Here is a 26,905-nt window from a genome sequence, read left to right on the forward strand (position 1 = left end):
ATTTCAAGACAGTCAAGCATCGACTACTTTTGTACCTTAAACTAATTTTTTTTCTTTTCTCCCATTATTATTTTTCTTCAAATAAATAGTTACAATTTTATGGTTAAATACAGTATATTTTATTAAAAGAACAAGAGAAAGCATTATTCACAGGAATGACAGCACTGAAATTTTATTTAATAGCCAATAATACCATATTTTGTCTGTTTTGAAAGAATTCCTATGTTGGGTTTTGTTCAATTTCATTTTTTTCTGAAAACAGGCAGTTAATATTAATATTAGCAAAGAAGTAATCTGAAGGTAAGACTTTATAAAAAGATTCTGCACATGTGTTCCAACAGATTAATTGAAAATATGATCCTTTAGAATAGCGCAAGGCCTGTGCATGAAAAGAGAATTGTTTACAACACAGTGCAATTTGCACATGTGCGTAGAGTGTTCGGCACTATTCACTTGAGAGAGCCTGTGAGGTTCTAGAGATTTTGGCTGTGGGCATTGAGATATATTCTCTGAAGAGAAGGATTCCCATTCCTAATCTAAGTCACTTAGTCTGGCATATTTATATCTCTGGAAGTGTATGAGTGTATTATTATCTATTCTTAAAGCTAAAATATTGCTATACTAATTTCAAAGTGAAATAGGATATTTTACATGTCTGCATAAATTCTGGTAATGTGGAATTAGTAGCTATTGCTTGTCTTATTCACTTTTGCTGCCCATATAACATGTGTTCGAGAAAACATCTTGATGAAAGCCCGATTTCATTGGGAAAAAAATGCAGAAAAAGTGGGTTTTTCTTTGTTCTGTCTGTTCCTATAATTAGCACAGTCTCTTTTAATCTTCTGAATGTGCAACTAGATGAATTGTTATGCACCATTCTATGACTTCTCGTCAGACCATGAACTGCTACAGTAGAGCCTTGTTCAACTGAACTTCGCTTATCCAACATTCCATGTTATCCAACACTGGTAGACTTAATTTGAACTTTTGGTGGAGACTGAATTCTGGGACATCCAGTGTGGAGGGTGCGACCGTGGGACAAGCACTGGCCTGACTGCTGGCGGTAGGACTGGTTTTTTCTCAAGGATAGGTGCTGCGAGTCTTCAGTCATTGTTCAATGTAATATTGGTTGGGTGTGGATGTTATAGTTTTCTATCTCTGTGAGTATGGCGAGTAAATGGAAGGAAGTGATTTTTTTCTATGGAAGACAAGTTGAGTGCATTAAAGACTGGACAAACGGGAAACTCTTCAAAAAGTGGCTTCAGATTATTACAACTACAGTTGAACCTCCCTTCTGTGGACACCGTCGGTTCTGAGGAAAAATGTCCGTTACGAGAGATGTCCGCTAAAATAAGTTTGTAAAAATAATCGAACATTTTAACGGCAAAGAACATCCACCTTAAATATAAGCATACATATCTTTATTTTTATTATTCTAAGTCATTTCTGTGTTAGTATTTCATAGAGAGTTATTATAAGTGATTTTACATCATTTACAAACATTACAGCTTCGTGAAGTAATCGTGAAGCTTCGTCTGTGTAAATTTAGCACATGTTTTCTTAACTGTGATATTCTCGAAAACGGAATAAAGTCCGTTAAATGGTTCTATAGTGTTCTCGCCGTACTCACGGTCCAGCGTGATACACAAATTCTTTATCTGTTTAAGCACATTTAGTCCCTGCTTCATTGTCAGAACTTCTTGTTCTTCTTCCGCCTCACCGTCATCGTCACATTTTCGTTCCTGATTCGGGCTCTGTAAAATGATAAAAAGTTTTATTCAAAATGGTCCTTTTGTACGACTAATGAAGGCCTTCTCACTGAGAGTTAATTGTCACTTTCTATAATTACATTTCTTCTTGCCTCGAGATCTAAACATGATCGTCCCTTGTTACTCATGTTTAACAGACAACTGAACTGCTACGGTATTTCTGTCTCACTAATTAGTACCTGTACTGTCTTTTCCTTCTCAAGTTGACTACCTGAGCTCGACCTTATCAGCGACAATCCGAGTTATGAATAGAATGATGCAAGAAGGGACGAAAATCCCCAGGTAACTTGTGAGTCAACAGTCTCTGGCAGCATTTCTGGGCAATTAGAATTCTCGGAATAGGCCTATACACCACTAGGTAGAACTGCATTCCGATGTACACTCTCTCCCCTTGCACTCGAAATAGTACAAACATTCAAAAGGGATTTTCTTATGACTGAAGAATCCTTTTAAAAGAAAGAATGATATGTGGTCCGGCATAACAAATTGTCCTGCAACGTGTAAAGTGTCCACTAAAGTCAAGTGGATGGGACAAATGGCGCTGTCTGCTGTCCGGAGTTCAAGATGTCCGCTTAAATGAGGCCAATTTAACACTTGTCTTATGTGAAATAAAATCAGTTCCGAGGGAAATTGTCCATATAGGCAGGTGTCCGCTGAATGAGGGTGTCCGTTAAGACAGGTTCGACGGTATTACGTCCTCCTATCCTTCGCCAATTATGTCAACATCTCTTCTCATGCCATCAACCCTTGATCCACCCCATTTCCTATATAATCCCCCCCCCCCCCCGCTACTTTCACCATCCATCAACTGAAACTACATCTGCACCGCCATCACCCACGTTACCATCACCTGCAACAGAACCAGCAGCAGCCGCATGCCAACTATCGTCACTGCCATCAACCTCCACTCCAGCCACCATTTGCAGTTGTGTCGTTCGCGGCGTCGACCCACTCATCCCAGCAGCGGAAGTCCTGTGTGAACTCCGCCTTACAGGCATACCAGTCCGGAGGGCGTTTCGAATCCACAACACCAATGGACCAACGTACTTAGTGCGTCTCCACCTACCAACTGCGGTAGAACCATCTTGCTCCCCTCCCCAATCTAGATGTCCTCCCACTACACCACATCACCGTACCTGGCCTGATCCTCCTCCTTTTCAACCTAGACACCATGTCCATCCACCTTCTCACCCCACTAGTCTCTTCTTCCCACCACCGCTGAAAACTCGACCATCTCCGACACTTCACAACTTTACTACATCGCTTCAACCCTTCACCTCTTCTCCCTTCCCCTCAACTTCCATCCTGGCACTCTAGTGTTAATCTCCACTTTATCCCATCGTCGTAGCCAAGAGGCCCCATCATTCCTCCTCCCTCAATTCTTCACATTGTTTTACCCATCTTCCTCATCTCCACGCACCGCACTGTTCTTACCACATTTCCGGCCCGAGAGACAGCGTTACTGTTTAGGGGCCCGCCCTGCCCTTCAGGCAGGGAATGAAATGCGTCTTCGTCATCGTCGTTCCAGATAAGGGCTGAAGGGCAAAATGGGAGACAAGCTCCCTACATTCAATGCTCAATTAAACATAAGTTTTTAGCTCACCCAGCATCACACGATGATGAATTCCAGATGGTCAGAATTAAGAGGGTACGTTCAGAAAGATGCACTTCTGATGGAGGCCCTCCACACCAGACAGCTATCGAAGCTGGACTGATTTTTGAGGGAAACAGTTCAGGTATTTATAGGACAGAAGGAATGTCCTCAAAGAAAGGAAGCATGGAGCAGTTTCGAGAAAGTTCGCTGATGTCACAAGTCACATGGTCGAAGAAGCCGATGCAAGTGCAACATGCTTAGTAAAAGTAAACTCGTGTCCTCATCCTGAGGTGGTGCAGTTCTTTTCAGGCACACCCCCATTGGAGGTGAGCCGCATGTACCATTTGAATCCAAATACCAGCCCTCCTGCCATTCTTAAATTTCTGGCAGTACCGGGAATCGAACCTGGGCCCCCGAGGATGGCAGCTAATAACACTAACCGTTATGCTACGGAGGCGGACAACATGCTTAGTGTAAAGCTGGAAGGCAAAGATGGCGGGTGGACGAGGGCGATGAGTAGGTACAGAACAATTTTTTCCTTGCGATTATAGGGAGCACATAGTATTGAGAACTACCGTGTTGCTCACATAGTCCTCCCACTTAATATTCAAGATGTATCTCATTTTCTGTTGGTGGAAGCACTCAAGTTTTTTGATATCACGGCGATAGAATGTCCAAGTTTCACAGCCATACAGCAGCGTGGAAATGACAACAGCTTTGTATACCATGACTTCAGTATGCAGTTTTATTAGGTCGTTATTCATGAAGACTCTGTGTCGTAACTGTCCGAATGCTGCATGAGCAGCCCCAATTCTTTTATCAACATCTTATTTGCAGGTACACCATATAGACAAGATGCTTCCAAGATATGAAAAGTGCTGTTCCAGTGTTGTGTCTAAGATGGAGACTCTGAAATCAGGAAGAGTTAATCCTGGGGCAGGTTGTGCAAGTACTTTTGTTTTTTTTCCCCCGCATTATTGGGAAGACCAAAGCGATCACATACAGTTTTAAAGCAGTTGACTGACTGTTGTAGTTCTGCAGGTGTTAGAGCAGGAGATGTGGTGTCATTGGCATACTGCAGTTCTCTTGCCTGGGTAACCAGAGTATGTCTTTGTGAGTGAAGTCTTGCCAGATTGAAAAGGCCTCCATCAAAACGAAATTTAATCTCCATGCCTTTTGTTTGCAGATGATTCATGCAGCATGGCAGCCATGTACAGTTCATAGAGTGTAGGAGCATGCACACAGCCTTGTTTCAATTCTTGAGTGATTGGGAATGAATCTGATACTCAGTTACCATGAAGAACCTGTCCAGACATGCCATCATGAAGAGTTTGAACCAGTTCCACATAACGTTCAGGACACCCAAAATGTCTCAATACTTTCCACATAGCAGAACTTATACTGAATCAAAGGCTTTTTCCAGATCATAGAAAACTAAATACAGAGGCTGCTGTTGCTCTCTGCATTTTTCCTGGAGTTGTTTAGCACAGAAGATCATATCTGTTGTGCCTCTGGAGGTTCGGAAACCACATTGGGACTCAGGCAAAATCCTTTCTGTGATAACTCAGAGCTGATTTAATAGAATTCTTGTGAGAATTTTACCTGCAATTGATAAAAGCGATATACCACGGTAGTTCCCACATACACCTTTCTTGAAGATAGTGATGATGGTAGCATTCTTCAAGTCGTCAGGTACTTCTAGAGTCCCAAATCAAGAGGATGAGTGTGAAAAACCTAGTCTTCAAGGGTATACCTCCATTTTGTATCAGTTCCAGAGGGATGTTATCAGGACCAGGAGCCTTTCTTGGTTTTAGTTGATTGAGTGCTTTGATGAAGTCTCTGTATGTGGGTGGCACTGCCATCCATATTTGTTGGGGCTGCTGAGGGACATTACAAAGAAAGTCCTCAGCGACACTGGAGACGTGATTTAGAAGCATAGAGAAGTGTTCCTTCCAACGCTCTAAAATTTCTCTATTATCAGTTAAAATGATGGAGTTGTCAGCAGTCTTCAATGATCCCGATGAAGATCGAATTGGACCTTATATCTCCTTTATGCCAACATAGAAGTTTTGCAGGTCACGGGCATCAGATAGTCTTTGCAGTTCTTCAGCCTTTTTTGCCACCATTTATTCTTGATTTCCCTAATTTGTGCCTGATATTTTCCTTTAAGTTCCAAGAAATGTGATTTCTTCACATTGGAAGACGCATCTTGAAGATAGGATAGATGGGCTTCCTGTTTGGCATTGATTAGGTATTTAATTTCATTTTCATCAAACCAGTCCTGTCCTTTTTTTTTTTTTCTTTTTTTCACAACACCAATTGTTTCCTCAGCTGTCTCAGTGATGACCTTCCTTATGGTCCAGTTTTCACAACCATATGTAGCTGTGGGAAAGACTAATACCTTAGGCATTCTGACTTTAGCATGCAAAGATACATCTGAACACTTGAAGATATTATCCAGACCTTTGCATGAGTAAATCTGTTGTCATGATTTTGGCCTTGTTGATATTCAGGTACAGGTCCACGTTCTCAGTCTGTTCTCTGACTTTCATCATTATGTCCTTGTGCCCTTTCTTCCTTTCAGCAACCAAAGTGGTATCATCTGCATATATCAAGTTGTTAATATTCAATCCACTAATCTTAAAACCATGAGGTGACTCATCCAATCCAGATTTCCTCATGATATACTCAGTGTACAGATTGGACAAGTAACGCAAACGTATACAGCCTTGTTTTACACCTTTGCCAGTGGGGAACTATTCTGTTTCACCATGCTCAGTTTTAACGTTGGATTCTTGTCGCAAGTAGAGGTTACGCATCAGGACAATGAGATGTTTAGGTATGCCCATCTGTCTGAGTACATTCCACACCTTCTCATGACTTACACTATCAGAGGCCTTCCTGTAATCTATAAAGCACATGTACAGCACCTTCAGGTATTCCTTCGCTGTTTCCATCACCCAACGTATGTCACTAATGATGTCTCCGGTTCCTCTACCTCTTCTAAAACCAGCTTGAGTAGTGGACATTTTACACTCCATGTATGGTTCTTGTACCGGGCGGTACACCTCCACGCCGCGAATTCAAATATTGTGCCAGTTGAAACCTCTATACAGGAGAAACTCTGAACTTTAAAATCTGTATTAAATCAAAGGTTTCTTGGAAGATGTCACTACTGTAAATTTTGAAGTGTTCTGAACTATGTCTATTTCGATTTGTGTTTGTTTGCTCTGTAGCAAGAAGTGTGGACATTCTCTTCTAGATGTCACTACTTAAAAACTATAATCGTGCACCCTGGTGCGAAGTGGACGAACTGTTTTTGAAGAAGTTTTGTATCTATAAGTTTGTTCTTTGTTAAATTTCTTTCTTTCATATTTTGGGTTGGCAATATTGATCTCTGTTTCCGCCAGTTTTAAATTTAGCCAATCCTAAATTTTCTAAATTAATTTTCCACCAATCCTAGATTTCTTCTTCAGTTTTGACTTGTAATCTTTAGCCGACCAATAAAAGTTTGTGGGCGGGTTGTTATCATTCATGAAAGGTCTCAAATGTTCCACGAGGGTACATAAACTGCTGATTTTCTGGTCTCGGAACCACTTCAGTAACATCTTTCTCAGTGTGTGAATATATATAGCAGGGGGCGGGAAGCGCCTCTTTCTCCAAGCAGCAGTTCATCTACAAGGTAACGGCCTGTTAACATCTTCATTTCTTGCTAGCTCGGCAGTTTAACTTTCGGGGAGGGTTCGAAACCTTTAGTATGTAACCTACCCTTTTAAAATGTAAATTCTTTTCTGTCTATCTACAAATTACAAATCTGTAAAGCGGGGATAGAGAGTTGCTTCACCCTCTCGAACTACCCTTCATTTTTGGAAAAGGAGGTGACTACGTTTTCATAACCGTTCTTCTCTTCTTTAATATAGTAAGTTTTCTCATACGTGTCACCTTCCTAGATTGGGATTAGCCCCTGTATTATCGGCCTAGCGCCACATAGGTTTTTTGACACAAACGTTGTATAGGAGTGCAAGTTATCGCCTCCATTCAATCTTGTATTATGGGCCAGTAATTTAACCTGATGTTTTGTTTTCCTCATGTAAAGGCCCTGTAGGTTGGGTATCAAATACCCCTGTTTCTTAGTGTGCCTTGAGGGCAGTCTGAAATGAAGGTTGTAGCCTTTGATAGGCTGGTATTATTGAGAGCGGTTCTGCTCTTTTCTTTAACATTGTAATTAGGAGCAAGTGCTCCTTGTACTTAGGAGTTTTCTGCCCTGTAGCTTGTGTGATTGTGAGCTGAGAGCTCAAGAGTTAATGAATTCGGGCCGTAGCCCAATATATGTAAAAATCACTTAACTGGTTTTTGGTACAGCGGCTGTATACCTGATTGTCTTTGTTATTTCCCCTAGTGGGAACTGGCTAAATATTCTCTAAATTGTGTACCTGATTTAACTTGTTATTATTTGTTGTATGCTCAAAATTCTATGCTACCATTGTTAAGTTTTGAAAATATAACCTTGTTAAAATTTTAATTCATCTTTCGTGCTTCTGTAGTTGAGACCTATTCCAACCCGCACCTTCTTTCACCTCTGCTGTTCCACAGTACCCTCAGAACAGTTCTCATTGTATGATTTTCAACATCACCTTACTGACATGATGTGTCTGAGCTATTGTGCGATAGTTCAAGCGGGCTAAGAGATTTGGCTCAGTCCAGTGGTATTTGAAGGTGCTCAAATATGTCAGCCTCATGTTGGTAGATTTGCTGGCACGTAAAAGAACTCTGGAAACCATGAAAAAGGTAGTTAGTGGGATGTAAACCCAATAACATTATTATTATTATTATTATTATTATTATTATTATTATTATTATTATTATTATTATTATTATTATTATTATTATTATTATTATTATTATTATTATTAATTCCTTTTTATGGGTATGGGGATGAAAATTGGATCATTTCCAATCTGTGGGCCAAGTTGAGGTTTTCCAAATCTGTTGACATTACAGTTAAAACAGATGTTTCTGCTGTTGCTTCCCATATTTCAGCTGCAATTCCATCTGTTCCTGAAGCCTTTCACTGGCCTTTGCAGCTGATCTGACTTCATGTTCTAACACAAGAGATTCCAGATCAAACTTATCCTCTTTCAGTGAGTAAGTAGTCAGCTTTTATCTCTTGATTATACAACTCCTCTGTTTGATCCCTTCACCATCACTAATCGTTTTTCCTTTTGCATCCTTGACCATGCCAATTCTTGGTTGAAACTTCTTTCTTAGGATGGGTATATGTTGGAAGACCTTTCTCATGTTGTCTTTTCTGTTTTCCTCTTCCAAGTCAGTACAGATGTTGTTATAGTACTGCTGCTTATCTTTGCAAACATTTCTCTGGAAATCCGTGGGAATGATTTCAAAGATGTATCTCGGGTGTTAGATAACCGTAATATTCCTTTGAAGTGTGACTTGCAATTTACACATCAGCATTTCATGATCTGATCCAGAGTTTGCACCAGACCAAGTTGTGCTGCTGTCATGGAACTTCACCACCTTCTAGTCCGGCTCCATGGCTAAATGGTTAGCTTGCAGGCCTTTGGTCACAGGGGTCCCGGGTTCAATTCCCAGCAGGGTCGGGAATTTTAACCATAACTGGTTAATTTCGCTGGCACGGGGGCTGGGTGTGTGTGTCGTCTTCATCATCATTTCATCCTCATCATGACGCGCAGGTCGCCTATGGGCGTCAAACCAAAAGACCTGCACCTGGCGAGCCGAACTTGTCCTCGGACACTCCCGGCACTAAAAGCCATACGCCATTTCATTTTTACCACCTTCTAGACCCAATTGTGTAATCAATCTGATTCCTGTATTTCCCATCAGATGATGTCCAGATGTACAGCTGACGGTTAGATTGCTTAAAACGTGTTGTCAATGAAAAGGTTATTAGATTTACAGAAACTGACGAGCCACTCTCCAGCTTCATTTCGATCACCTAAGCCATAAAGTCCCACAACATTTCTCTTTTATCTTTTCCAACTTTGACATTCCAGTCTCCATTCAGAAGTAACACATCTTGTCTGCATGTCTTACCACAGTTGCTGTCCGACTCGTTGGCTGAATGGTCAGCATACTGACCTTCAGTTCAGAGAGTCCTGGGTTCAATTCCCGGCCAGGTCGGGGATTTTAACCTTCATTGGTTAATTCCAATGGCCCAGAGGCTGGGTGTTTGTGCTGTCCCCAACATTCCTGCAACTCACACACTACACATAACACTATCCTCCACCACAATAACTCGCAGTTACCTGCATATGGCAGATGCCACCCACCCTCTGCCTTACAAGGGCTGCACTTGGTTAGAAATAGCCACACGAAAAAAAAAAGAAAAAAAAAACACAGCTGCTTGCACCTGATCATAAAATACATCAACATCGTCACCTTCAGTCTCAGTTGTTGGGGCATATACCAGTAATGTTGCCCTTGGAACCTTATGGACATCACTCAGTCATTATGGCATCATAACCCAGAACAGTTCTAGTGGTTTGCTGGTTGATTACAAAAGCCACACCTGCCGGGCTGAGTAGCTCAGACGGTTGAGGCGCTGGTCTTCTGACCCCAACTTGGCAGGTACGATTCTGGCTCAGTCTGGTGGTATTTGAAGGTGCTCAAATACGTCAGTCTCGTGTCAGTAGATTTACTGGCACGTAACAGAACTCCTGCGGAACTAAATTCCGGCACCTCGTGTCTCCGAAAACCGTAAAAGTAGTTAGTGGAACGTAAATCAAATAAATTATTAATATTATTACAAAAGCCACACTATGCTCTTTCTGTTCCTCATGTTCTGAGTCATATATTATGTGTTCTCCTGATTTGAAATGACCCATTCCAGTCATCATAACTCTGTAATTCCTAAGACAATCAATATGCAAGCGAATCATGTCATTTTTCAGAATTTCTATATTACTTAGATACATACTCTGCACATTCCATGTGCCCACAATTAATCTGTCTTTATAACTTTGGATTATCTTTTCCTGAATGGCAGCATCAGCAGCATTTACTACGACGTTAGTATCACCAGTACTCTGAAAGATCTGAAGCTCTTCCTCAGTAGCATATTGAGTGCCTTCCAACCTGAGGGTCACATCTTCTGGCACATATTATCATAACTCACTTCAGTCTTATTCCATGCAGTTTTCTTGGTAATACCGTAATCTACGAAATTAGTTTACCATTGCCTTCTCTTGTACTCAGTGGAATCTTTGCCGTAGTCATATTAATGATCATCTGCCTGCTGCCCAGTATAAGAGCCGCAGCCGCCACTAACCTGGGGTACAGACGCTCCTTTATGGATTTCGGGAGAATTTTCTCCACCCAGGGGACCATCACCCCACCTACAGGGACTCATCCGCTCAAAGCCGATGATCCCTTTAGGGAACAGAGTTATTTACTGCCGCTTAGCACTCTGCATTAAATGCTGATACAGAACCCAAAATGAAATTTATAAGTTGCAATACTGATACAATAATTCTGTTTCAGATAATGGAACATCACAACAGGCTGTATTGAAGAAAGTTGCTGTCCCAGTATTAGATGTAGACACTTGCCACATGAGAATACAGGCAAGTCCATACTTGAACATGACAACCATTTTACCATACCATCTAGATAGATTCCTGTGTGCTGGGGGAGAAGAAAACAGAGATACCTGCCATGTAAGTCACACTACCATAATATTTTTTTTTCAAATCAAAATCTCTTTATTTGCAAATGAGGTGTCTACCTCGGTGGCAAATGGTACACTAAAATACATTATTGTCAAGCACTAAATATTAAATTAACAAGAGAAGAAAATTTTCCTATAATACAATATTATACAATATGTGATGCAGACCTAAGTGAAAATAATACAGTGACAAATGGAAGTAAAACTGACTTATTTGATTTGTTTTAAGACACAAGGTGACTAGTATCAATATGAATATCTTAATATCAGGACCTTTCCAAACAATAACCAAACTTTGAAAATACAAATTTTAGTGGTTTCCAATAAGTATGGTGCATAGTAATATCTTTCCTTGTAAAGCCATTTGCTTTGTATTTCTGAAACATTTATTGCTCAGCAGCTGTTTGTTTGTAAGTGTGTTGAGTACATGTTGTGACTGCCGTGATATCTGTAGGCTATATTACAAGCAATGTATCAACATATACTTCAGCTTCGAAGTGAGAAAATCTTTTACGGAGATGTACCAAATGATGACAGCTTATAGCGATCAGTGCATGAACTGTATGGAGTGTTACGCATGGCTCTAGCATTTTGTGGGTGGCTGGCAGTCAACAGATGATGACCTATATTCAGGGTGGCCCTCAGTGTCATGTGACAATGCTCATATTGCTCAAGTTCGTGAAGTCATTCGTTATAATTGTTGTCTGACAATTGGGAAGTAGCAAAAGAATGTAACATCTCAATAGTATAAAGTCATGATATTCTCATGAAGAAGTTATAAATAAATGTGCCAGAAAGCTTGAAAGCTCAGACCATGACTGAGGACCAGAGAGATCTTTTCATCAGTTAGAAACATTTTGATCGTACTAATCATGATGTTGACTGTTGATGACACATAGATTTATGAATACAACAATGAAATGTAAATGCAGTCACTACAATGGTGTGCAAAATATTTGCTGAAACTGAAGAAAGCACAGTAAATCAGGCCGAATGTGAAATAGTTTTTGACTGTCTACTTTGACATAAACAATGTTGTACATCATAATTTCTACCTGAGGGTCAAATGGTGAACTGCTGGTATTATCTCTAAGTCTTGAGATATTTGAGAGAGAATGTAAGGAGAAGAAGCACAGACTTATGGAGAAACAACTCCTGGAGTCTCTCCCATGACAACATACCACCTCATGCGTCGATGTTGATTCGTGAAGCCTTGACAAATGCGATGACATCTGTGATTTAGTAATGAGTTGCCTGCACTGATTATTGCTTCCGTTACCTGCTTTTGTCAAACAATAAAGAAGAGAGCAATTGATCCACCTTTTTCAATACAAAGTATGCTGCTAATTTGAAATTACAACATTATTTATTTGGTACCAGTTTCAACATCTTGGACGTTATCATCAGCCAAAAGTGGGCAAGTAAACAAAGATATACACATGTTAAAATACAATCCATAGACCATTAATAGTAAAATGACAATAGGTTAGATGAAATACAAAGTATGATGATGCTTAAGGAGAAAGTCATTTTGAAAATATTTACACAAGTTGAGGACTTGTTAGTCAATTGTAAAACAGAAGGTGAAAAACCTTTACAAATATTTAAATAAGTCTTGATCACTTTGTAGAGCTTAAAATCTTAAGTACCGGGCGAGTTGGCCGTGCGCGTAGAGGCACGCGGCTGTGAGCTTGCATCCGGGAGATAGTAGGTTCGAATCCCACTATCGGCAGCCCTGAAGATGGTTTTCCGTGGTTTCCCATTTTCACACCAGGCAAATGCTGGGGCTGTACCTTAATTAAGGCCACGGCCGCTTCCTTCCAACTCCTAGGCCTTTCCTATCCCATCGTCGCCATAAGACCTATCTGTGTCGGTGCGACGTAAAGCCCCTAGCAAAAAAAAAAAAAAAAAAAAAAAAAAAAAAAAAAAAAAAAAAAAAAAATCTTAAGTGTGGCGTTGTTAACTACGGGACGAGTTTTGAAGGTTATTATCTAAAAAACTGATGTAAACTTGTTGTTCCTCCATAGAGCATTGACAATAGGATAAAAATATGTAAACTTAATTGTGACTTGTAACATCAATCTTCATAAGGTGAAGTACTGAGTCGTGGTGTGATTAAGCAAGTGGATCTTGTTACAGACATGGGTAATAAAGTTGTTATAAAACCAGTAAGTTCTCCATCCAATGCGGGACCTGATATATGAAAAAGAAAAACTAAATTAGAATAAGCTACTGAAAAAGGGGGCAAGAAATTAAATCTGTAGTAAAGTACTCACCTCAGTTTGTCTGTTGTGTATTACAGAGTCTACAGAGGAACTAAGATCTGGGCATGCTGGAAGCATGGAGCAAGGTTGAAGAAGGGGAAGGGGTGGGTCAGGAGGGAGGGGAAGAGGGGTGATGGATGGGGCGGAGTCAGGCGGGCATGGCAGGGAAGGATAACGCAACAAAGTGTTGCATATAATTTGAAAGAACAAACTGATTTTGAGAAGTTTAACACTATTGAACATTTTTTGCCGGGCTGAGTGCTCAGATGGTTGAGGTGCTGGGCTTCTGACCCCAACTTGGCAGGTTCGATCTTGGCTCAGTCTGGTGGTATTTGAAGATGCTCAAATACGTCAGTCTCGTGTTGGCAGATTTACTGGCACATAAAAGAACTCCTGGGGGACAAAATTCCAGCACCTCAGCATCTCCAAAAACTGTAAAAGTAGTTAGTGGGGCATAAAGCCAATAACATTATTATTATTATTATTATTATTATTATTATTATTATTATTATTATTATTATTGTTGTTGTTGTTGTTGTTGTTGTTGTTGTTGCTGCAAATTTATGTCTTTTAGTGCAAACATGTATTCTGGTGAAGGGAAGAACAATATTAAATAAAATAACAAGATGTCATGTAAACGTAAAAACAGTAAAGAGCCGAGTGACTGTGGACAAAAATAATCTTCAAATAATCTTGGCAGATGTTTTCCATTTCCCAAAATGCAGTTAATTGAAGAGATCAAACAAATCTCAAGTTATGCTTGCAATCCCCCAAATTGTCCACCAGGACTGCTTCCATTTGTGGAGACAATGTTGGGAGCACTGTATTGTATTAATAGAGGAGGGGAGTACTTTGATGGAAACAAAGCCATCTAGTCTGCAGGTAAGCTCCCTAAAGTGTTATTTTCAAAGTTTGGTTATACAGATGACTTTTTGTAATTCAAATGTGGATATTTCAAATTATTGTGTAATTTAAACAGCTATATCATATAAGGTAGTAAATAAGTCACAGGATTGTGAGTGATTACAAAGAGACCTCGACGATGTTGAGAGATGGACTGCAGACAATGGTATGATGGTAAAAGGGATGAAAAGTTGGGTAGTAAGTTTCACCAAGAGGAAATGTCCCCTCAGTTTTAATTACTATGTTGATGGACTGAAAGTACCTCATGGGGATCACTGTGAGTACTTAGCTGTTAATATGAGGAAAGATCTTGATTAGGAAAAACACACTAACGAAGTTGTAAATAAATGTTACAGATCTCTTCATAGGGTTATGACTTTGGGTAATTATTGGGGGGGGGGGGGAGGCATGATTAACATGAACACGGGGATGTGAAATAATGAATAACTCTTAATACAAACATTCCTATGTACTAACAATTATCACAAAAAAAAAAAACCCACAGAAAAACAGAACAATAATACAACTTGTTCCTGAAATACATTTTTGAACGAGTCTCATATATGAAACTCTCAATAATATTCACAAGTAAACAGAAAAATAGAACTTGATTCATAAATATTTTGAAGGAATGTCTTATGTACAAAGCTATCGAAAATGATCACAAGTAAAAAGTAGAACTTGCTTCAGTAAATACCTACATTTTCTGAATAAATTTCCTATTACTGTATATTGTTAATTTCATGATATGAAATGTGAAAAGTTCTATCACCAGATGTACCACCTGAACAGTATCCATTGGGAAATATTGCTCTCTGAAGAAATGCCCACTTTCTAATCTGATTTTTTGATATGAAATCACCTGCCATCTTCTCCAATTTTAATGCCTTAGCCGCCTCCTTGTGTAGGCTTGCATGCGTAAGGCTCAATTAATCTAATCTCTGCTGTCCTATACCAGGTGTATGCAGAAGTCTTTTCCGGTTTCACTAAGAGATGGCGCCAGCAAACAGTATACAGCGTATGAATTTGACACATACGTCAGTTTGTTCGTCTGACATTAACCTACCCACACACACAAGTTAGTCTGCCAAACACTAGCATCTGTGTTGTCTTTTTCAGTGATCATGTCGACGTTTGTGCCTGAAAAAGAACATTTGCGGCACGCATTGCTTTTCTTATTTAATCAAAAGATAAAGGTTGTGGAAAGTTATCGTTTGCTGGTAGAAACATATGGTGAACCCGCTCTACTGATTAGAACATCTGAGACATGGTTTCGACAATTTAAATGTGGTGATTTCATTGTGAAAGACTGGATGATGACTGATCTCAAACTCAACTGCAATTGGCACAAGCATTAAATGTGTCACAAGAAACAATCAGCAGCCATTTACAAGCAATGGGGAAGATCAATAAACTTGATAAATGGGTTCCAAATTATTTGAATGAACGGCAAATGGAAAATCACAAAGTCACTTGTGAAATGCTGCTTCAACACCATGAAAGAAGATAATTTCTGTACCGAATCATGACGAGTGATGAAAAAGGGATTTATTTTGAAAACCCAAGCAGAGAAAATCATGGCTGCCACTTGGCAAAGCCGGTCCTTCAACACCAAGGCCAAATCGCTTCGGCAAGAAGACTATGCTTTGTGTTTGGTGGGACCAGAGTGGTATTGTGTATTATGAAATCTTGAAGCCTGGCGAAACCGTTAATGCACAACGCTATCGATACAAATGATTAATTTAAATCATGCATTGACTGAAAGACGACCAAAATGGGCCAGAAGACAATGCAAAGTGATTTTGTTACATGACAATGCGCCATCTCACACAGCAAAACCAGTGAAATACACCTTGAAATTGCTTGGATGGGACATCCTTCTCCACCCTCTGTACTGCCCCAACCCGGTGCCATGTGACTATCACTTCTTCGCATCAATGGGGCACACACTTGCAGAGAAGCACTTCAGCAATTTCAAGGAAGTTGGAAAATGGCTCGATGAATAGTTTGCCGCAAAAGACAAGCAGTTTTTCTGAAAAATGGGCGAAGCATGTAGAAGCCGATGGCCAATATTTTGAAAAACTTCAGCAGTTCTGAAAACAAATTCTTAAGATAATAATGACGTATGATCTCGAGAGAGGCATTGTGCAGGTCTTTTTCTAGTAGAAGGCCTATAGGGGACCTGCATGTCTGTGAGGACATGGTCCTTCCTAAGAGGATTTCTAATGATAAAGATGGCACACATACCCAGTCCCTGAGCCAGACGAATTAAATTAAGGTTAAAATCCCTGTTTCGGCCAAGAATCAAACCTGGGACCCTCCAGACCGAAGGCCAGAATGCTAACCATTTAGCCATTGAGCCAGACATCTTTAGGATGAACTACTTTCTTGAAGTGATTGGTAATGTCCTCTAAGTTGTCAGGTATTTTTACCTCAACAGCAACGACTCGTGAAACATTCCTCCGTGAAGCAAAAGACGATCGAATTCTACATCATCTTCATGGAGTTGTAAAATTTTGTTTTTGTATGCCTCACTCTCAAGTAGAAACTGCTCGAATTCAAGTAAGAATTTGTAAGATGTTTCAAGACGAGGAGCCAAACAATTAACATTGTTATCTATGATTGCAGTGCCCCTCTGTGGTGGAGTGATTAACTGCCACCCATGGAAGCCTGGGTTTGATTCCCGGCTCTGCAATGAAATTTGAAAAGTGTTATGTGTGCTGGAACAGGATCCACTTAGCCTTGGGAGGTCAGCTGAGTAGAGGAACTTTGATTCCCGCTTCAGCCATCCTTGAAGTGGTTTTCCGTGGTTTCTCACTTCTTCTCCAGGCCAGCATGGTACCTAACTTAAGTTCATGGCCGCTTCCTTATCTTCCAATCTTCCCATCCCTCACAAGGCCCTTGTTGAGCAGGTGAGGCCGCCTGGGCAAGGCACTGGTCCTCCTCCCCAGTTTTATCCCCGAACAAATGTCTCACACTCGAGGACACCACCCTTGAGGCGGTAGAGGTGGGATCCCTCACTGAGTCGGGGGAAAAACCAACCCTGGAGAGTAAACGAATAAAATAAATAAAATAAATAAAATAAATAAAATAAATAATCTGCACCTTTGTTCAACTGAGTTAAACTGTTCTGCTGAATTATTGTGTCTTCAGAATCATCATACTATTTAGGAATCTTTCTCTTTCTAGGCAACTTCAGTGGCCGTTGGCATATCTCATCACACACCTTTCTTTTTTACACTGTTCGAAATAAATTCTCAATTGATTCGTGATTGTGAGACCCACATAATGGAAAATTACTACCATTGAACATGTCTTGCTCGAATACCTCCACTTTTGACAGCATTGTGTTAACTCACACTTGCAAAATATTTTCCTATAACTTGCAATTCTGCACCTCTTTTGATTGTATGGATAACATGTTAATTGCGCTGATTACTTTGACAGAAACTCCAGAGAGTACACAGGTAGCTGTTGTAGCTGTCAGTCAACTCGAGTCACCTGTCAACTCGTTGCTCAACGAACGTTTCAAGGGAAGTACCCCACTCTCTTCCCAAACCCATTAACGAGAGCTCAACAGACTCTCTGGGTATAACCCATCAGCGCAGCTCAACTTATCCTGCATTAGACCTAAGAGAACCAGACTCGAAACTTTCTTTTTAAATCTTGTTACACCGTAATTCTCGACTCGGGGCCACGAAGACTACCGAAATCGATGTCTTAAGGGGACTTAAGATCTAGGAGGAGAAACTTTTTGCAGCGGGGGCAAAATGTCACCCTAAAATCATTTGGGGATGGGGTCAGAAAACGCCTTGCCCCCTAAAAGTCAGCACCACTGGTTATGAGGGTATTTAGCAGTTGTAGTGTGGATGTAAAATAGAGGGCGTTTAATTCTCTCATAAAACCCCAATTAGAATATGGTTCCAGTATATAGGACTCCACACCAGGATTACTTGATTTGAGAATTGGAAAAGATCCAAAGGAAAGCAGCACATTTTCTTCTAGGTAATTTCGATCAGTAGAGTAGTGTTATAAAAATGCTGCAAACTTTGGGCTAGGTAGACTTTAGAAGTAAGAAGATCAGCTATTCGACTAATTGGTATCTTTTGCGAGAAATCAGCTTCATTTCCTGTATCAAATCTTATTTACATTAAATCAATAAAAGTAAATTTCCACCTTTTTGATACTTATATTTGCTTTAAGCAAATTAATTATTTATTTACAGTACATGTTTCATTCCTTGGGAACATCTTCAGCTATGTTACAATGCATAGGTGAAATTAAAAAACATATTTTATCTTCTCAAAAAACATCATAGAAAGTACCTTGTTATGTCTAAAAACTGTATGAATTTACAAAAATGAAAAATCTATGAGGAGGGTTGAATGAGGTGATGAAAAGGGAAGGTAAATGGATTTTATTTGTTCTAAACTATGTTAAAATTATTTCTATCCACTTGAACAGATGTTAAAAATTTTTTTTTGTTTCCAGCACTTTTGTTCACTGTGATGTGTATGTTTACTAGTTGTTTATTATTAAAAATGTTTTTGAAAAATAACCTTTTCTTGTTGATTTTCTGTTTTCATTACAAAATTGTTCTCTTCAGCTGCTCTTTTCCAAGTTGAATGTTGTAGTTTGTTTTTGTTTTATAAAAACGAGTCTCTTGAATTCTGTTTAATGCGGAATTCCTGAAGCTGATTGCTGTCTTTCTGTTATGAAATGAGTTTCCCCAAAATCTTGTTATTATGACGACCACTCACAGTTAGACAACTCACTGAGTTAAGTTAGGTAACATCTCGGCCTGGAGAAGAAGTGGGAAACCACGAAACTGTTAGAAAATATGGCAGATTTTCCTGATATGTCAATTTCTACGCTTTTGAAAGTAGTTCAAAGCTTGGGATTCCGATTCCAAAAACTAAATAGGAAACCAGTGCTAATGGAATCTGTGACAGTTGCTGCATCCCGACATACCTATTTTACACGAATTAGAGACTTAAGAGCACAGGGCTACAAGATCTTTACAGACGAGACCAGGTGCGGAGAGAACCATACTATGAAATATGGGTAGCAAGAAAACGTGGTTGAAGCTTTAGAAAATAACTTTGGCAACTATAATCTGTACAGAGGGTACATTCAGCAAATTTATGTATGGCGTGGAGGGTTCAATACACCGTCTGGAGGTGGGAAACGCATCATAATTTTACCCCTGAACTCTGGAAACAATGTATTAAACACGCTAAGAAAACTGAAGACTACCACTGGGAAAAGATGGACTGTCTGAAAATGTCCCTTATTTCAAGCCAGTCATAATCAACATGAATGACAGCAGCACAGATTCATCCCAACACAGAACACAGACGAAGAAAATTGATAGAATTAAATATTGTAAATATATGTTAATGTCCGCCTCTGTGGTGTAGTGGTAAGTGTGATTAGCTGCCACCCCCGGAGGCCCGGGTTCGATTCCTGGCTCTGCCACGAAATTTGAAAAGTGGTACGAGGGCTGGAATGGGGTCCACTCAGCCTCGGGAGGTCAACTGAGTAGAGGTGGATTCGATTCCCACCTCAGCCATCCTGGAAGTGGTTTTCCGTGGTTTCCCACTTCTCCTCTAGGCAAATGCCGGGATGGTACCTAACTTAAGGCCACGGCCGCTTCCTTCCCTCTTCCTTGTCTATCCCTTCTAATTTTCCCATAGCAGGCGAGGCCGCCTGGGCTAAGTACTGATCATCCTCCCCAGTTGTATCCCCTGACCCAGAGTCTGAAGTTCCAGGACACTGCCCTTGAGGCGGTAGAGGTGGGATCCCTCACTGAGTCCGAGGGAAAAACCGAACCTGGAGAGTAACCATATTAAGAAAAGAAAGAAATATATGTAAATAATAATGCAAATAACTCTTGTAAAATTTATACAGTGTGATATTTCTAAATTAAGAAGTCAATCATTTTTAAACCTGCAATTGAAGGTCCAAATGTATAAGAGGAAATAAAATTAAAGGTTGAAAGTAAACGAAAAGCTGTGTTCGTTGCGCGTGTGATTGCTACTGAAAGCGGCAACACTGCGCCCGATTTCACCACCCAGCCTGCTGTTAATCGCATGGTCCGGCGTGCACAAAACCTCCCTTCAATATTATTCTTCATAAATTCAGGACCACACTGTACGGTCACAGTTGTTGTAGTTTCTGATAACCATGACCGAGGGCTTCAAAACAAGCCCAAGTTTGCTGCTGTATGTTTATCCTGGGCTGAGAAAGAGTTGCTTTAGAAAAATAATAAGAACTTTTTTCGGGGTGGTTGAAAAAAATTGTAATTTGAATATTAGACTAAAAATATGTGTGGTTATACGATATAAAAATGTCATTACCATCAGACAAGTAGTTTTCCTTGTATATATTCCTAAGTGAGCGCTTCCTAGAGAAGAAGCCAAAAACCAGGGCAATCCTTATTACAACCACAAATAAAAAATATTTAATGCACATCAAAAACAATATGTTGTATATACACTAATGTAGAATTAAACAAGGAAAATATTGGTATAACTCGTATTGCAATAGGCCTATTGGTTCGTTTGTAATTAAAGCCTAAACTCGAGTGTCCATAATAAAAAATCCGACAGTAAGTCCTAAAGCACGCTGAATGTCAACAATACGTTCACCTTTCTCATAGCGATCCAGAACTTAATGAATATGACATTGGTACACGCTCCTTTCAGTAGACAGTCACACTTTCTGTCCCTTTACCCGGTGTTTTAAATACAAAACCTGTCACAGCTCTACTGACCGGAGCTGACGATTCAGGTCTCGACAAACACGACAGAAGGTGCGCATAGAGATGCGCTTGCCCCGTTCAACCTTTGCGCGTGATGTAATGTACGTTACAGAGTTCGGCACACATGTCTGTACCTACCTTAAGGCAGTACAGCTTCCATGTACTCTTAACAGATGGCAGCACTAGACTTAAACCCAAAATCGCGTATAACGGGGTTTACCTGTAACTTGATCTGTCACTTATATCTTCCTTTTCATTACATACTTTTCTATTTAATTAGAATTGACTGAATGAGATGGATGGGTGGATGGATTACTTATTTTTCTAGATAGCATTTTGTTTTTCATTATTGTTATATGACAATTTTTAAGATGTGATTTTATAATTTTTGTTTCAGAGTGATAGAGGTGGCCCTCTCATATGCCCAGCAGGAAAGAACAGTAATGAATATTACCAAGTAGGATTACTGTCAGCAAGTATAGGTTGTGGATTGGAAGGTATCCCAGCATTATACACTAAAGTGCACAACTTTGCATATGATATCAAGGAGTTGATAGAGGATATTGAAAATGGGCTAAAAAGCAAGAAATCAAGAACTCCAAACCTGTAGGGCAAGTAAAGAAAATTCTTACATCATAAACCCTGAATGTGACACAGACGATCTGTGGCAATACAAGATCCTTTGCAAGGTTCATTTTCTGTTATCAGAAGTATAAATATTACAAGGGATTTACTATCTTTACATAAAAATAAATTTGAGAGTGCACAACTTGATGCACAAGTATTCAGAAATGTAGAAGGTGTATTTTTTTAAAGTGTTTGAAATAAAATATTAAAAATTGTTTGGATAATTTATTATAAAATTTCAGAATCTATGTATCTTCAGCTACAAGCCCTTCAGATTAATACATTGTTTTCCATGGAGACTTCTTAGTGCAAGCACCAGCAACTCCTGGTCAACACAAAAAGGAAACAAGAAACATTTTCCTGTCATTAGTCAACACTCAGTCTCTTAGTGGCAGTTGGTCACTATGTTGACAGGGAATGCTCTTAATTTGAGAGCCCTGCACTTTTCCACCAAATTTCTCTTGTCTTTAACAGAAGATAAATTTTTGAAGGTCCTTGTCACAGAAGTCTACTGCCTGAGAGGAACGCCATTTCTAAACTGTTGTTTACACTGTATTGTCGGTGATGGACTTCGTCAGATGGAACAAGATGCGTTAGTCACTACCTGGAATCCAGCTTTTGGCAGCCAAAAGATATGATATGAGCTGATTTTTTGAGCAACACTGCTGGGCTTTGCAATGTTGAGAAGCAATAAAACTCTTGACAGATAGATCACAACATATATTTTGGATTGTACAGTAAGGTTTCTTCAAGGTCTGACAATATGCAGCTTCATTTATTATTATTGTCCCACTTGGCTTGAAGTACACCATTAAAACATTGTGTACCGAGCTCGATAGCTGCAGTCGCTTAATTGCGGCCAGTATCCAGTATTCGGGAGATAGTAGGTTCGAACCCCACTGTCGGCAGCCCTGAAAATGGTTTTCCGTGGTTTCCGATTTTCACACCAGGCAAATGCTGGGGCTGTACCTTAATTAAGGCCACGGCCGCTTCCTTCCCACTCCTAGCCCTTCCCTGTCCCATCGTCGCCATAAGACCTATCTGTGTCGGTGCGACGTAAAGCAACTAGCAAAATAAAAAAAAAAAACATTGTGTTTGTCTCAAAACACTGTTGTGAATTGAGAATGTCTGTTTGAATTCCACCTTTGTTGATGATGATACGTGTTGTGTCTCCATTGAATGCTGCTTGGATTCAGAAGTCATTTGGGATACCCATGTTGTGACTCCTATGATGTTTTGGTCCAATAATTGAACATTTTCCTCATGGTATTTGTTTATGTTGTGTTGCTCAGAAAGAAATTCAGAACCCATCATGAGCACAACTACTTGAAGACAAAAGTTACCTAATTTGTATGAACTTGGGTAATGTAACTACAATGTAATGTAACTGAAAATTTTTTAGTCTTTCAGATACTAAGTCTAACACCTATAATACTATAACATACCTGTTAAAAACACGCTATTAAATGAAGAATGAACTGTTTCGTTCTTGAAAGAACATAATCAGATTCTGTCGAAACACACTTTTTTTAAAAAATGGATTAAAATAGTTTAGAAATGGAGAAATATTTATGTTTAAATTCTGCTTATACTCTTTAATATTAAGGAAGTGCTCCAGTAGTACACCCTCACTCCTTGCTGGTCCAACAAAGAGTGCAAGGTGGTGTAATGCTCTGTCATTGGTGTGAGGCCAGTTGGCTAGTTGATAAATTTCCATTATGTCATGTTCCTGTGATGTTACTGGATACTTTGAACTGTACTTTCAGCTTTATTATCATTATTATTATTGTTACGGGGTTACCCGTGGACCAGCAGAGGTGAAAGAAGGTGCCGGGGTGAATGGGTCTAACTACAAATTCATGAATTGATTAAAACTTTAACAAAGGTTATATTTCTTTAGGATTTCAGAAATCAACAACAGAACTTTAACAACTTTTCACTTAGGAGATAACAATGACATATCAGGTACCATAACAAAGTTTAGACAAAGCAAGAAAATCCAAAACTTAGTGACTGTTTAGTAATCAGGGCTTCCAGCCCCTCGCTTCCCAATTATTGAGCACACAGCTCAAGATTTACAAAGATACAAAATCATACAAGAGCAGAAATCCCTCAATACAATGGAGCACTAGCTGCGTAATTTACAAAATCAAGCCTCCTAGAGGCACTTTTACAACACTTGAAAAAAGAGCTAATGTGCTCTCCGTTTTCCAAGCCTCTCCAAGGCGATATCAGAAAATACAATCACTTGCCATCAAGGCACAACTTACAATTTGAAACAGGGTTATCTAGAACCCAACCTATTGGGCCGTAGCGAAAAAGAACAGGTTAAGAAAATGGCCCGAAACACAAATGAAAGGAGGCGAATGCTTGCGCTCCTAGATATGAACACTTACAACCTAAAAGACACTAGGCTGATGAAACAGGGGCTATTCCCAAACTATGGAGGTGACTCGTATAAGAAGAAATTAAAGACATTACGAAAAGGAAGAAAACCGGTTACAAAACGTAGTCACTCCAAACCAATATGAAGGGGATCTCGAGAGGGTAAATCACTCTCTATGCCCGATTCATAGTTAAAGATTTATGAAGTTATTACATAAGCCGGCAGAAGTTACATTTACAGAAAAGTAGGCTACATCATTAAAGTTTTGGACCTATCCCTCAGGTTAAACTGCGGAGCTAGCAAGAAATAAAGATGTTAAACGGCCATTACCTTGCTGAAGAACTGCTGCCTGATGAAAGAGGCGCCTCCCGCCTCCTGCTTGACGCATACACTAAGTTAGATGGCGATCAAATGGCCAAGAGACGTGAGAATCCGCAGTTTATAAACCCTCGGGGAAGGTTCTAGACCTTTCATGAATAATCAAGCCACACCCTCTCACTTTATTGGTTACCTTAAAGTTACACACAAAATCGAAGAAGAAGCCTGTGGTAGGCTGAAAATTAATTACAGAAATTAGGGACTGGCTAAATTCAAAACTGGCGGAAGGAAAAGAGCAATATTGCCAACCCAAAAATGAATGAACATAATTTAGTTAGAAAAAACTTAAGAATACAAAACTTCTTTAAATCAAAGTTCATCCACTTCGCACCAGAGTGCATGATCATGGTTTTTGTAGTGACATCTTTTGCAGAAGGTGCAAACTTCTTGATAAATGGTAAACAAAACACGTAGAATTTCATACAGTACATGAAACTTCAAAGTAACAAAGTTTCATTAGATTTCTGTAGTGACATCTTCTGAGTAACGGTTTAAGTAGATGTAGTTTCAAGTTCACTGTTCCTCCAGAAGAGGAGTTCTTTTGGGCGTAAGATTTAAATGTGCGGCTTAGAGGTGTACCTACCGGTACAATTATTATCATCATCATCATCATTATTATTATTATTATTATTATTATTATTATTATTATTATTATTATTATTATTATTATTTTAGAAATTATATAGAGGTTTTTATGAACATTTCATGGGTTTAATAGTTTATTGGTAATTTTACGTTAAGTCAAATTCCCGTGCTTGCAATGCCATTCATAGAAGGTTGGTTGTTGTGTATTAGGAAGTAAATGAAATATAATCATTTTGATGCAATAAAAGTATGACATGAAATTAAAGAGTATCTTGTAAGACATTATTTTTAGCAATAAATAATTATCTATCAAAACATCTAGTGACTAAGACGCTGCATAATACAGATACGGTTACCCTAACCCACATTCCAGACACTTAAGTCAAAGTAACCTCCTGTGCTATTCATTACATGTTGATGCAAAAGTGTGAAATGTTATTCAAAATTTAATTGGAGCAAATAGGAGAAGGGGGATATTTTTAAGTGCATGTGGTCATTGAGGTTGACTTGGTTACCATATTTGGTGATGTAGATTTCACTAGCTCCCTTAATGTTGAATTATTTGCTTTTATTTTTGCTGTGCAAAATTTTAGATCTGTGTTAATGTCTGTGAAATGGTGCAATTTGTCATATACATGTTCTCTGAAGGCTGAATATCAATTGTACCTAATCACATTTTTATGTTCTTGGTATCTGGTATGGAAAGAACATTTTGTTTGGCCTATATAAATGGTGTTGCAGGTTGGTTCTTGACATTTGAGTTCATAAGTTCCTGACGTGGAATAAAGGCAGGCGTGGCTCCATAATATGATCTGCAGAGCTGCAGAACCACCACAATGAAAGATATACAGTAATATATAGCGATTAGCGATCCCATCCTTCATAGTGAGTGTTTATATCAAGCCAAAGATCGATACTCATACAGCTGCTGGTGATCTGGCAACCCTGTTTAGATCTGTGAACGACAGAACATCAGGAGAGCACACTTAACTAGAGCTTTCTTCCGATAGGTGGCACCGAGCTCGATAGCTGCAGTCGCTTAAGGTCTCTTTTTGTTTAGGTTGCATTTGCTAATGTGTTGCCCATTCTAAAGGCTCATTTTTGAATTTGTTTTCAAAAATTTTTTTGCATGTGTTCTTGTTGAGGATGATTTATTTTCTCTTTTATGTGTGGTTTTTCTTTTGCTTATACTGAGTGAGTTGGCTGTGCGGTTTGGGATTGCTCATTTGCAAATTGTGTATGCGATAGGTCAAGACAATGGGGTTTGGGGAGAAATTCCCCCTCATCCCTCCCTTCAAATCACACACTAGTTTTACTTCTGAAAACAATGATCGCCACTCTATACTGGTAGTAATGGTTGGGAAGTTATTCATTACTCATCCTTGGAAAGGCAAAGTATCGCAAGTGACAAAATATGAATTTTACAGGAGATGATAGAAATGATTAGCGAGTTGAATACTTATAGTTTGAGCAGTTTCGGTTTTTATTCTACCCCAGAAATGAATTTTCCACCTTATTGCTAAAATGGAACGTATTTTAAAGTTATGAATGTCACTTATGATTGTTTGCTGGTCATTGTCGAGTGCATTGTTTAACAAAGTGGTCCTCTTACGATAGCTTTTGCAGCATTTACAATATTTGGGAGGGATTGGTTTGAAGGAATTTAAGGTATGAGAATAATAACAGATTTTCTTAAACGATTGTATTAAAAAATGTAGGTTAAAACAATAGGAAAATTGACTTACTACCCTACAATAAGAGAATCAAAGTGGAAATTTCACTGATTACAGTACAATATTTAGAAAGGAATATTTTTTTCAGACCTCATCTGTTTTTGGTAAAAGATCACTGTGTTTGGAGTCATAAGTAAGGTTTAGATACTCATCTTGTCACCTGCTAATCTACTTGTTGGATATCACCCATCAGTCGTC

At 39.3% G+C, this 26,905-nt stretch overlaps 1 protein-coding gene across 1 annotated transcript in view; it reads left to right on the forward strand.

The window, feature by feature from the left end:
• Positions 1–22,675, forward strand: part of LOC136881553 (phenoloxidase-activating factor 2) — a 34,001-nt gene extending 11,326 nt beyond the window's left edge. The window contains exons 3-4 of the mRNA XM_067154162.2: positions 10,882–11,057; positions 21,396–22,675. Of these exons, the coding sequence (XP_067010263.2) occupies positions 10,882–11,057; positions 21,396–21,608 (389 nt within the window). The 3' untranslated portion in view covers positions 21,609–22,675. The remainder of the gene's footprint in view (positions 1–10,881; positions 11,058–21,395) is intronic.
• The last annotated feature ends 4,230 nt before the right edge of the window (positions 22,676–26,905 follow it).

This window comes from Anabrus simplex, chromosome 1, assembly GCF_040414725.1.
Source record: "Anabrus simplex isolate iqAnaSimp1 chromosome 1, ASM4041472v1, whole genome shotgun sequence".
NCBI classification, from domain to species: domain Eukaryota; kingdom Metazoa; phylum Arthropoda; class Insecta; order Orthoptera; family Tettigoniidae; genus Anabrus; species Anabrus simplex.